The 13,608-nt window shown below is 33.6% G+C and overlaps 1 protein-coding gene across 4 annotated transcripts in view; it reads left to right on the top strand.

The window, feature by feature from the left end:
* The window catches only part of ECPAS (Ecm29 proteasome adaptor and scaffold), a 146,766-nt gene that overhangs the window by 53,384 nt on the left and 79,774 nt on the right, over positions 1-13,608 (top strand). For all 4 annotated transcript variants that reach the window (XM_031942855.1, XM_031942834.1, XM_031942843.1 and 1 more), the window contains 5 exons: positions 85-234; positions 1,771-1,939; positions 7,100-7,239; positions 12,498-12,579; positions 13,119-13,238. In XM_031942855.1, the coding sequence (XP_031798715.1) occupies positions 85-234; positions 1,771-1,939; positions 7,100-7,239; positions 12,498-12,579; positions 13,119-13,238 (661 nt within the window). The remainder of the gene's footprint in view (positions 1-84; positions 235-1,770; positions 1,940-7,099; positions 7,240-12,497; positions 12,580-13,118; positions 13,239-13,608) is intronic.

Genomic DNA, 13,608 nt, shown 5'->3' with positions numbered 1-13,608 from the left:
TATTCTATTTACTGCATTGTATCTCATGTATTAAGTATAGAAAGTTATTTTTTTAAATAATGGTAGTAAAAATTATCTTTTCAGCTTGATGCATCTTCTGATACCAACCCTTTTTCACATGAAATACCCTGTTGAACCATCTAAAGCAGCTTCTCCATTTAATCTTGCCGAGAAACCAAAGACTGTACAGCTGCTTTTGGACTTCATGCTGGATGTCCTCTTGATGCCTTATGGGTAAGTTAAAAACTCCCATCTCATTTTTTATTGTTCCTCCTTTAAATATGATTTTAAATGAATAAATTGAACTATACCTATATGCCTATGTCTAGATAGCTCTGATTTCTCCCTTTTGAATTCCCCGTCCTTATACCTGAAACTCCAGCTCCATTGTTGCCTCAACTCATCCTGTCCAAAGAAGAACTCATTATATTCTTCAGACCTATTTCAGGATTTATTATTTTTGTTGATATTGTTCTTTCTGTTGGCTAAGCTTGATACGCTTATAAGTCATCTTTGGCCTCTGTTTACTCCCATATCCATTCTCCACACTCTGTTGCTTTTTGTAACCATTCCTTCCTCCATCATAATTTACTTACACTACTTTCTTCATAGAGTTTATTAGCAAAGTACTTTTAAAACTGCAAAAGACTATATGAATTACAGTTGTTGAGAGTTGGAAATATTAATATTCTATTAATTATTTAATAATAATATTATGATAATGTCATATTACAAAGATATTTTGTACTTTATGTACAGGGGTGACATCAAGTTACATGGCTGCCCTGAAAAATAAATTAAACAGCTTCTCTGTCTTGTGAAATATTTCTTTAGTGATATCATAATGTCATTTGGACGCTTAAGCATAAAATATTTAATATATACCAAAGAAAGATAACTCCTCAGAACTTGATGCTTGAATCTAGAGAGCATAGTAAACCAGTGAACCAAGTTGATATTTAAAAGTACATTGCTATTCTGTGGACAAACATACCAGGCATAAAGCTATCAAGAAGACAAGCTGTAGTTGTTTCTGTTTAGTCACATACTTCATCAAAGCTCAGTGGGAAGAATCAACACCTAATGTCATTTTGACATGCATTTTCAGAATGCTAAAATGGGCCATAATAGATCTGGAAAGTAAATGCTGATGACAGGTCTACACCATTGGGATTTATGGAATGTAATTGAAAGATTACCTCAAGATGAAACCTGTGAAACAATTGAGGTTCAAAAGTAACACCAAAAGTCTTTCAATAAACAACAGCACCATGATTTCAACCAACAATTTGTTCATAAAGAATTACAGAATAAATGTGGTGATAATCTCTGTCTTCAGGGAGTTTATATTCTACTGGTTTAGAAACATGAATAGGATTTGATAGAGATTGGTCCATACAGAACCTTCCTGGTTTGAAGAAGAACATTAATACTAGTATAAGGTTGACACGATAAACAATGCCAATATCATTGAATTAAAATTTAAATTCTCTGTAATATCGGGGAACATTTCCTGATATTAGTGTTTTTTAGGATAGGAATGGTTAAAAAAAACAAAACTCCTTTCCATTGGATTATTAGTCAATATGTAATAAATTGAATGAAAAAGAATTTTTATAATAGACTACATATTGGAATTATGGAAATAATTTTGCCATTCAGATTTTTTTCTCTGTAGTGAAATTTTGATTTCTTATGTACATCTTATTTCATTGAGATTAAGGACAAAGGTAATTTAACAAAACAGTTAAAATTCCATTTCCTTTTTAGATATGTACTGAATGAATCCCAGAGTAGGCAGAATGTGCCCTCTGCACAGGGCTCCTCTTCCAGTGGTTCTGGAGGTTCCGGGATTCCACAGCCACCTCCAGGGATGAGCTTTTATGCAGCAAAACGAGTCATTGGGGACAGTCCATGGACACCTGAACAGTTAGAGCAGGTATTGTGCAATTCGGTATTGGGCTTTCTTTCTTTATGTACATATATACACATTTATATAGCATTGCTGTTCTCCAACATCTGCATTTTTAAAAAATCACTGCTAAAGGAATCATATATCTTAAATTATTTTTCTTTGCAAAGTCTAGTATAGTTCAGATGTCATGTAATAACATTCCTTATAGTGAAGTACATTCATAAGAAATAGGCAGAATAGCCAGACACTTCTGTATTGAGAATAAATTTGGCTAGTGATATTAAAGAAATGTTCAGGAAGGATTAAATAAAAAGCACTTAAATTTTACCCTTTTGTAGATTTGTGTCCCACTTTTTCTATAGCATCTAAATAAGCCAGGAGATATTCCTTTGTGTTAATGTTTGCATTTTTTAATTAACCAACAAATATTTTTCCTTTGTGGCTCTTTCAGTCAAGAAAACCTTGTTTCTTTCAATAATGTAAGAGGAAAAAAATTCTTTTATAAGAATATTATGTTGATTGGAATAGTCACTGTTTTTTTTTTTTTTTTTAATAGAAGAAAGAGGCTAAATTGAAAACTAAACAAGATACCATATTGTTTAGTTTAACTTAGTTATCCAACATCAAACCTTTGTGATGAAAATTTTAAAAAATGTTTGCTGGTTAAAGAATATCCTTTCCTGTCAATAACTTTGTAAGGATGATTTATTTATTTATTTTTATTTTATTTATTATTTTTTTATTATAGCTTTTTATTTACAAGTTATATGCCTGGGTAATTTTACAGCATTGACAGTTGTCAAACCTTTTGTTCCCATTTTTCCCTTCCTTCCCCCTCCCCCCTCCCCTAGATGGCAGGTTGACCAATACATGTTAAATATGTTAAAGTATAAATTAAATACAAAATAAGTATAAATTAAATACAAAATAAGTATACATGTCCAAACAGTTATTTTGCTGTACAAAAAGAATCGGACTCTGAAATAGTATACAATTAGCCTGTGAAGGAAATCAAAAATGCAGGCAGACAAAAATATAGAGATTGGGAATTCTATGTAATGGTTCTTGGTCATCTCCCAGAGTTCTTTCGCTGGGTGTAGATGGTTCAATTCATTACTGCTCCATTGGAACTGATTTGGTTCATCTCATTACTGGAGATGATCACATCCATCAGAATTGATCATCATATAGTATTGTTGTTGAAATATATAATGATCTCCTGGCCCTGCTCATTTCACTCAACATCAGTTCGTGTAAGTCTCTCCAGGCCTTTCTGAAATCAACCTGTTGGTCATTTCTTACTTAACAATAATATTTGTATGGATGATTTATAATTATAAACTTCCTTTTCATGTTAAATATATTGTATCATAGCTTTCTATTCTGCATTTGGGGGGAGAAAAAATTTTTCCAAGCACCTTTTTTAAGTGTTTATACTCTTTGTCTTCTTCTAATAATGCATATGAACTTTTTTCTCATTTATATGAAATCTGATTTAGTTGTTGATTCTATAAGGGACTTAAGAAAGTGTCAAGTTTTATATAAACCACTCAGCATTTTTAAAGCACTGTGTGCCAAGCCATTGAAACATTAAAAAGCACAGTCTCTGACTTCATGCAGCCTACATTCTATTGGGAAGAGACAAATGTAAACAATTAAGTACAAACAAGAGATACATAGGATAGAAGACAGACATTCCAAGAGGGGAACATTAGCAGGGTTGGGGGCCAGCACTGCAGGAGGTGGTATCAGAACTGAATCTTTTTTTTTTCTTTTTTTTTTCTGAGGCAGTTGGAATTAAGTGACTTGCCCAGGGTCACACAGCTAGGAAGTATTAAGTGTCTGAAGCCAAATTTGAATTCAGGTCTTCCTGACCTCAGGGCCGGTGTTCTATCTATTGTGCCACCTAGTTGCCCCCAGAACTGAGTCTTGAAGGAATTCAGAGAAATTAAGTGGTAGAAGTGAGTGGGCAGATACTGTGTATATGGGGTATGGCCATTGCAAAGACAAGGAGATAAGAGGTGTGATATGTTTGAGGAAATGTAAATAGGCCCCTATTCAATACGCATGAAGGAGAGCAAAATATAAGAAGTTTACAAGGCAGGGAGAGATTGAGAGATGAAGAGTTTTAAATGTCAAATTAGAAGTTAAACTTTTATCCTGGAGATAATAACTGGATAATCCTGGAGGTCAGGAGAAGATAGCATGGTTAGACCTGTGCTTTGGAAAAATCATCTTGACAGCTTAGTAGAAAGTAGATTGAAGTGAGGATGGATCTGAAGCAAACAGATTGTATTAGTTCAGGCAAGATGTGTGATGAGCGTCTGAAAGCATGTGAATGGAGAGAAAGCTATGCTAGGATGTTTCATAAACTCTTTGAAAAGGCAAAAGTCTTTGTCACTACTTTTGTCCTTTCCATCTTGCTTTTCCCTCCCTGGATCTTGCTGTCCCAGAATCCATTGAACTTAGTAATTAACAGGAATAGCTATCCCACTGGTGGAAATGGCTCTATCTGCTGCCTGGTTATCTCTTTCTCTGGTCTCTGAGCTGGCCTAGAACTTACCTGGATGACTAGGTGCTAAGAAATTATATTACTTACTTTTTGCTTTTTTTTTCTGTGCTCCTTGACTTCAAGAAGTCAAGGATTTGAATAAGATAGCAATTACAAGACTCTATTCTTTCTGATGAATTGGCTTTACTGTCTCCCTTGCCATTGCCTCTTAGGAAACTCTAGACCTTACCATTTATTTTGCTTCTGTGCCTTGGAGTACTCTGCCACTGTTATATATATATATATATATATATATATATATATATATATATATATATATATATATTTTCAAATTCTTTTTTTAATAGTTTTTTATTTACAAGATATATGCATGGATAATTTTTCAGCATTGACAATTGCAAAACCTTTGTTCCAACTTTTCCTCTCCTTCCCTCCACCCCTTCCCCTAGATGGCAGGTTGACCAATACATGTTAAGTATGTTAAAGTACAGATTAAATACAATATATACATATATATATATATACACACACACACACACATATGTCCAAACAGTTATTTTGCTGTACAAAAAGAATTGGACTTTGAAATATTGTACAATTAGCCTGTGAAGGACATCATAAATGCAGGCAGACAAAAATAGAAGGATTGGGAAATCTATGTAGTGATTCATAGTCATCTCCCAGAGTTCTTTTGCTGGGTGTAACTGGTTCAATTCATTACTGCTCTATTGGAACTGATTTGGTTCATCTCATTGTTGAAGATCTGTCACTGTTTAATTACTGTATTAATTACTTAAGTAACCTAAGGTCCTTTGGTTCTTGCCATTCCCTTAGGACTTACAGGCCTTCCCATCTATGCCATGGCTGAACTTTATTTTTTGTTTTGTCTCCCCAATTAGCATATTAACTCTTAGAAATCAGGAACTGCCTCACTTTTTTCCATTTTCTTTTTTCTAAGCACAGTGCTTGATATAGGATACATATTTAAAAAATACTATTTCTTTTGTTTATTTAAGGTAGAAATGACAAGATTTAATATTTAGGTGAGTAGAGTGAGGAATTGAGAATGATACGACAGTTTCAAATTGGATTTAAACTTGAGTGGATAGTGATGCTTCCATGACAGGAGAGAAGGGTCAGTAGAGAGCCAATTATGGGAGAAAGAAGAATGAATTCTGTTTTGGATATGTAGAACTTGAGTATGAAATTCATTTTGTAGGTCTAGTTCAAGATGTTCTAAAGGCAGTTGGTGATGTAGGATTGTGACTTCAGAGAGAGATTAGTACTAGAAAAATAGATTTGGAAATCATCTGCCAAAAAATGATAACCAGTGGGAATTATGAGATCACCAATTTAGAGATTATGGAAGAAGAAGAGAAGACAGCTGAGGAGGTACCTCCTTGGGAGGTACTCACAAGTGGGTATGACAGGAATGAAGAAGCAGCAGAGATTGAGAGGAGTGGGTTTGGGCAGATGAGGGGAGAAACAGAGCACAGCAGAATTAGGGAAACATGGTGAGGTGAGATTATTCAGGACAACAGAGGAACCAACAATGTGAAATGGTGTGGAAAGATCAGGAAAAGATTGAGAATGAAAAAAGGACATTAGATTTGCTGAGGTAGAAAAAACACTGATGACTTTGGTGAGAGCCTGATTGAAATTAGATAACATTTTTGGAGTAAATCCAATCACAGTTTTATGATTTTTCTCTAGATTAGCAGCATGTGACTAGGAGTGAAGGAGGCAGGTTTGTTGTGAGGCATAATCAGTAATAGAACAGACAGGAAAGAGAGAGTGGAGGATAGTGTAAAGTTGAGTTTATGCAAAGGATGAACACAGAAAGGAAGAGAATATAGTCAGTGTAGGGCTTATGGCTTGAGAAAGAACAAAGACATATAGGGAATGGTGGTCACAGTGAGGAGAAAAATAAAATTAGGGCTTCTAAATCATAGAGAAAGATGGAATGATAGAAGAATATGATCAAATGAAGAAATTTTAGAAAACTTAATATAGGAAAAAAATTCTCTATAAATTTAATTATAAAGAGATTTCTACTTCACTGAAAGTTTTTGAAAGTTGCCACTAGTTGTATTAGTTTTTATAGCTTATTACTTAAGTAGAATTTTTATTACATCCAATAAAACTATAGATTTTACTCTTTGGATGTATTACATTAAAATTTTACATATGTTGACTAGAATGTAGTGTTTTCTAATTTTTTTGTGTTAAAATATGGAATTGAAAACATTAGCTTAATAAAATGAAAACATTTAACAACATCTCATTTAAATTGTTTAATTTTCTTTTAATTCTTATTTAATTAGTATAAAGATCAGCATAAATACTGTTGCTTTTTTCCCCCTGAGTTTTAAAAAATTTTTATTTAAAGTTTTGAGTTCCAAATTTTCTTTCTGTAATTTCTGTTTTGAATTTCAAGTTAAGTTTTTATATCTCAGAACCTTTAGTTTTGATTAATATGAACTTAATCATATTGACTTATTTTTTCATACTAGCCCCACCTACATATAAGAGGTCTTACAGTTGTGAATATTCTTTTAGCTGGTAATGTGTACTTAAAATGTATAAATGTAAATGAATTCTTTATCTTTTAAGTCCTAATTTTTGTTTACACTTTTCAACCCTTATTTCTCTTTTTTAATGTTTCTAAACAGTGCAAACTGGGTATCGTGAAATTTATAGAGGCTGAACAGGTGCCAGAACTCGAAGCTGTTATACACCTAGTGATTGCCTCTAGTGATACACGCCACAGTGTAGCCACTGCAGCTGACTTAGAATTGAAGAGCAAGCAAAGGTAACAACTTACTAATCTTACAATTTTATACATGTAAAAGTAGTATAGGATTTTTAAAATATTACTCACTGCTCATTTATAATGCAAAAAAAAATATTTAGACATACTCAAGAATGCAATGTACATGTAGTATTTTTTAAAATTCATGTCTGAATTATACCTTTTTTTTCTTAATTCAAGTAAAATTAGCTATATAGTAAAATTAGCAAAATGCAAATAATGTTTTAGTTTACTTATTTTTAAAATTCAGATTGTGAGAATGTTTTTAATAAGTTTAACAACAAGAAGGCCTAAACAGAGAACACTATACACTCTGATAGAAATTTATTTGTTTATAAGCCAGAAATTAGTGCTACTATAGCCATTATCTGATTAGCTCCATGACTTTGGTTAAGTTAGTCAAGCTCAGTGTGGCCGTTACTGGTCACAAAAGTGAGGGATTTGGGTTATGTGATTTCCAAATTGTCTTCCAGCTCTAAATTCTCTCTTAAGACTTAGATAAGGTCTTAAACTTGGGAAAATGGAATTTAATAATAATAACAATTCAATAATTAAGGAAAGTTTTTGTTATAAAGTAGTATTCCTTTGATCATAGGGTACATATTCAAAAAATGCTATTTCTTTTGTTTATTTAAGGTAGAAATGACAAGATTAATAAAGATTTAGGTGAGTAGAGTGAGGAATTGAGAATGATATGAAAGTTTCAAATTGGACTTAAACTTGAATGGATAGTGATGTTTTCATGACAGGAGAAAAGGGTCAGTAGAGGACAGATTGTGGGAGAAAGAAAAGTGAATTCTGCTTTGAATATGTAGAACTTGAGTATGAAATTCATATTATAGGTCTAGTTCAAGATGTTGTAAAGGCAGTTGGTGATGTAGGATTATAGGTCCCTTTTCCTATCTACAAGTGATATAATAAATCTAAGAGAAGCACTCCAGATGAGGGACTAGAGTAATATCAAGTGTTAAATTTGTATGATGTGAGGATGGGAGAAGCAATATGAGAATTTCTTTTAAAATGCAAATATATTAATGTTGAAAGATATGAATTCTAGAATTACATTTACTGAACTTTATTGTTGAACCTAGGTATTTAATGTCACTAAAGGTTCTTTAAGAAATTTTTTATATTTAATCTATTTTTACCTGTAGTGTGAAATTACATTATGAAAAATACCAATTACCTCTAACATTTTTGGAAGGAAAACAAGTTTTATTTTCCCTAATAAGCACTAAAGTTTCTAAACATTTTTATTGCTCTCTTTCAACTAAAATATTCTATATCACGAGATTCCAATATATAGTTTATATAAATGTATTTCAAGTCAATCAGTGAATATTAATTAAGCACCTTCTATGTGGCAGGCATTATAGGAAAGCTGGGGATACCGAAAGAAGGAAAGAAGTGGTAGATAATTCTTATCCTTAAATAAAGTAAACTTGTAAATACACACACACACACACACACACACACACACACACACACACGATAAATAAGAAATAATTAACAAAATATAGGCACTAGAATTAAGATAAATTGGGAAAGCCTTCCTATAGTGAGAGTTTAGTTGCATCTTGGAAGCCAAGAAGGTTAGTCATCAAAGTAGAGGAGGGGAGAACATTTCAGGTGTGTGAGACGGAGAAAATGCCTGGAGCCTAAAATGAAACATCTTGTTCATGGAATAGCCAGGAGTCCGGTGTTACTGAATTGAGGAGTACATATCAAGGAACAAGATAAGAATTATAGAAGAATAGGAAGGAACTAGTTTTTTTGTTTGTTTTGTTTTTTTGTTTTTTTTAATGATAACTTTTTATTGACAGAGCCCATGCCTGGGTAATTTTTTTACATTATCCCTTGCACTCACTTCTGTTCCTACTGATCCCCTTCTTCCCTTCACCCCCTCCCCTATATGGCAAGCAGTCCTATACAAGTTAAATATGTCACAGTGTATCCTAGATACAATATATGTGTGCAGAACCGAGCAGTTCACTTGTTGCACAGGAAGAATTAGATTCAGAAGGTAAAAATAACCTGAGAAGAAAGACAAAAATGCAAGCAGTTTACATTTATTTCCCAGTGTTCTTTCTTTGGGGGTAGCGCTTTTGTCCATCCTTGATCATTTGAAGCTGAGTTAAATCTCTTTGTCGAAAAAATCCATTTTCATCAGAATACATCCTCAAACAGTATCATTGTTGAGGTATATAATGATCTCCTGGTTCTGCTCATTTCACTCAGCATCAGTTCATGTAAGTCTCACCAATCCTGTCTGTATTCATCCTGCTGGTCATTTCTTACAGAACAATAATATTCCATAATATTCATATACCACAATTTACTCAACCATTCTCCAATTGATGGGCATCCATTCATTTTCCAGCTTCTAGCCACTACAAACAGGGCTGCCACAAACATTTTGGCACATACAGGTCCCTTTCCCTTCTTTAGTATCTCTTTGGGGTATAAGCCCAGTAGTAACACTGCTGAATCAAAGGGTATGCACAGTTTGATAACTTTTTGAGCATAGTTCCAAATTGCTCTCCAGAATGGCTGGATGTGTTCGCAATTCCACCAACAACGTATCAGTGTTCCTGAGGAACTAGTTTATAAATGGCTTTTTATGTTAAATAGAACATTTTGTATTTGTTCCTGGAGGCAATAGGGAACCCCTAGTGTTTATTAGGTGGTGGTGGTGAGGGCAGGTGATGTACTTGAACCTGAACGTTAGAAAAATCACTTTCATACTTAAGTGATTGACTGGAATGGATAGATACTTGAGGCAGGCTGACCCACCAGTAGACTCATTACGGTAATCCAGGTATGAGGTGATAAGGGCTGATACCAGAATAATGACAATGGAGAGAAGAGGGATTATAATGAGGATATTACAGAGATAAAATAACAAAAATGTTACAGAGGGTTTGGTGATGTAAAGAGTTAGATAGTGAGAAATTTAGAATGACTCTCTGGTTGCTAACCTGGGAGACTGGGAGATTGGTGTCCTCTTCAGAAAACGGGGAAGATAATGAAGTGGAGAGTTAAAGTGAAAGATACAAAGTTTTGTTTTGGCCATGTTGGATTTACCAAACTTCTAGTTCAACATATCTGAAAGGCTGTTAAGAGATAGGAGATTCGAAGTCAGCAGAAAAGTAAGGGAAGAATAAGTAGATTCTAAAATCTTCTTCATAGAGATGGTAATTAAATATCCATGAGATCAACAAGTGAAATAATATAGACAGATAAGAGAAGAACATCCAGGACAGAAGCCTTAGAGATACCTAGAGTTAGAAGATGTGATCTGGAGGAGGATCTAGCAAAGGAAAGAGAGAAGGAGCTATCAGTTAAGTAAGAGAACCTGAAAACCTAGAGAGAAGAAAGTATCAAGAAGGAGAGAATGGTCAATCTTTCAGAGACTCCAAGAAGGTCAAGGAGAATGAGGGTTGATAAAAGACCATTGAATTTGGTGGAATGATAAGAACAGAAACTAGATTGAAAGGGATTAATACAACAGTAAGAGGAGAGAAAGTGTAGGTGTCCATTGTAGGTAAGCCTTTGGAACATATTAGCTACAAAGGACAAAAGAGATATTGGACAATAGTTAGTGGGGATAGAAGGATATCCAGTAAGGGTTTTTTCAAAAGGGTGACATGTGCATATTTTTAGCCAGTAGGAAAGGAGCCAGTATAGGGAAAGACTGAAAGTAAACAAAAGATTGAAGATGAATGAAGATAATAGAGAGTGCAATTCTGTTGTGGGAAACAGAAAGTCAAAGTGTTTTATGGCTAACTAATTTTTGGTGATACTATTTGAAGTATATTCAGGCTTGGGATATATGGGAGCAAAGGACCCAGAAACCTTTATCCTGGCTTAACATCTAGGTTGTAGGCTCTAAAAACTCAACAAAAGGAAAAAATAGAAGCTGGAAGAAATATGAGTTGGTAATTAAAAGTCTTTGAAAAGAAGGAAGGGAAGCCAACAAGGTGCTCTAGTGCAAAGCTTCTTAAACTGTGAATTGCAACCCCATAATGAATGTTGTAACTGAATATGAGGCATTATAAAAATACAATTTATTATCAATAAATGTTTGTTTTGTGTATATTTATATACCTGGAGTCATGTAAAAATTTCTTGGGGTAAAAGGGGTTATGAGTGAAAAAAGTCTAAGAAGCCCTTATCTAGAACAATTGGGCAGTAAGTAGGCTTATTCATATACCAAATAGATGATGCAGTTTTTTTCTAGAGTCATTGATAGTTGATGGGACAATAAAGTTTCAACCAACTGTTGGAGACAGATAGGAAAAATCCTTAAGAATGAAAGGAGAGTGAATGTAAAGGTTGTAGTAGGAGGAAGAAGATTTTGGGCTTTTGATGGAAGAAATTCTCCTCATCTTGTAGAAGTGAAGAAGGAATCTAAGATATAATCCACAAAAAAGATAAAAGGAACTTTGGGCTAGGGTGTCATAACCTTATTTCTTTACAATTTATTTATAAGGTAGTTCCATGTTAACATAATAATATATTCTTCAGTATCCATGAGAGCAGTATAGTTAATGTACTTTTGGTACAAACGGCAAAAAAAGTAAAACAGATAAGTTTAATCTATATAGATTAATTGAATGTTTTAAAAAAAAGGTTATCCCCAAAATATTGTACTTGAGTTCCAATTCCAAGAATTAACTTCCTTTATGGAGTCTTTTAAGTGGCATAATTTGTAACATACTGATTCTTTGAAATAATAGATCATGGGCTGGTTAAATTACAGGTTATTTATTTATTTATTTATTCTATATGACCCCTCTGGTTAAAATAATACATCATCTAACTGTTTTTGATTAACTTTAAATAAAAAATGAAAGTGTAATTCAAAAAAGACTATTTAACACAGAGAATCTGATTTCTAGACAGAAGAGAAGTTTCTTGAACTAGGAGAATACATGAACAATGAAGTATAAGGGTGGAGGGTGAACTCATTGCTAAAGCATGAGTAAATACTTAAAACTTGACACAGTGTTTATACATAGATAGGAATGAAACACAAGTAAATACTGTGGACATTTTTCTAGTGATCAAATTCTTTTCAGTATAAGCTTGCAAGCAAATAAGCTTGCAATATCTACAGTAGGAATATAACTTTCCCCTGATTAATTTCCTATTTTATTTAGGTTTTACTAACAAATAATGAGGCTACAGTTTTATAAAATGTAAAAGTGAATAGTAATGATCTCATTTTTAATGCACTGAATTGAAACATTCCATAGCTTAATTGACTGGAATAACCCTGCAATCATTAACAAGATGTATAAAGTGTACCTTGGGGATATACCACTGAAAACAAAAGAGGTGAGTACATTTTACTTTTTGTTTTAACAAATAATATCCTATTCCATTTGAACTGTATTATATCTCTGTTAATTTTTGTGTTTGTTTTGATCAGAGTTATTGTTTGCTAGAGTATTGAATGTTTGAGTAATGTTGTGAATAAGCCATGACCCCCCCCCCCCCCCCCCCCGGACAATTTAAACTACTTTTTTTAGATATTATGCATAATTGTTAATGATGAATTCAAATTGTATAGATGACAAATATCTCTCTATTTCCTGAACTAAATGAATTATAAGGCTAATTACTAATGTTAAGTAGTTTTTTCTCTATAGTCATAGTTCCTGGTAAAATTAGGAAAATTGCCAAAACTTAGTCACTCTACTAGGAGAAGTTTGAAACATTGTACTAGAGTGGGAAGTGCCCCTGACTAGGTATGAAAACCTTGGAGGGTCTAATCTCAGCTCCAAAGGACCCCTGCTCAGAGGCCTTTCACTGAGCATAAAATGTGAGGGTATTGGACTCAATTGATGCTTATTAATGTAACATCTCTCTAACAGGGGGCTGTTCTGAAACCAGAACTGAAAAGAGATCCTGTCAGCACACGTGTTAAGTTAAAGATTGTTCCTCATCTTTTGCGATCCAAACAAGCTGCTGAAACTTTTCCAGCTAACATTCAGGTAGTCTCTGCTCATATTGGCAGTATATCCTAATATGGGAGGTGGGGTTGGCATTGGGTGGGCCGTGGATTTCTGTTGTACACTTTTAAGCATGGTACTGTGGAAATAGCAATGGTTTCGTTTTCAGAGAACATGGATTTAAATCCCAATTCCACCTCACTTCTTGTAAGACTTAGGACAGAGTCACTGAATCTCTGATTCTTAGCATCTTCATTTGTAAAATGTCAGGGTAGAAGTAGATGGCTTCTAAAGTCCTTTCTAACTCAGTCTCTGATCTATATAATTCAGAGCAGTCAGGAAATAGGTTGGTATATTTGAAAAGAATGAAGATTTTTGATATTTTCCCTTTTAAAATTAAATACTTATTTTT

Source organism: Sarcophilus harrisii, chromosome 1, assembly GCF_902635505.1.
Source record: "Sarcophilus harrisii chromosome 1, mSarHar1.11, whole genome shotgun sequence".
Lineage (NCBI taxonomy): Eukaryota > Metazoa > Chordata > Mammalia > Dasyuromorphia > Dasyuridae > Sarcophilus > Sarcophilus harrisii.
The sequence above is the reverse complement of the archived record's forward strand: the minus strand, read 5'-3'. Positions and strand labels throughout refer to the sequence as shown.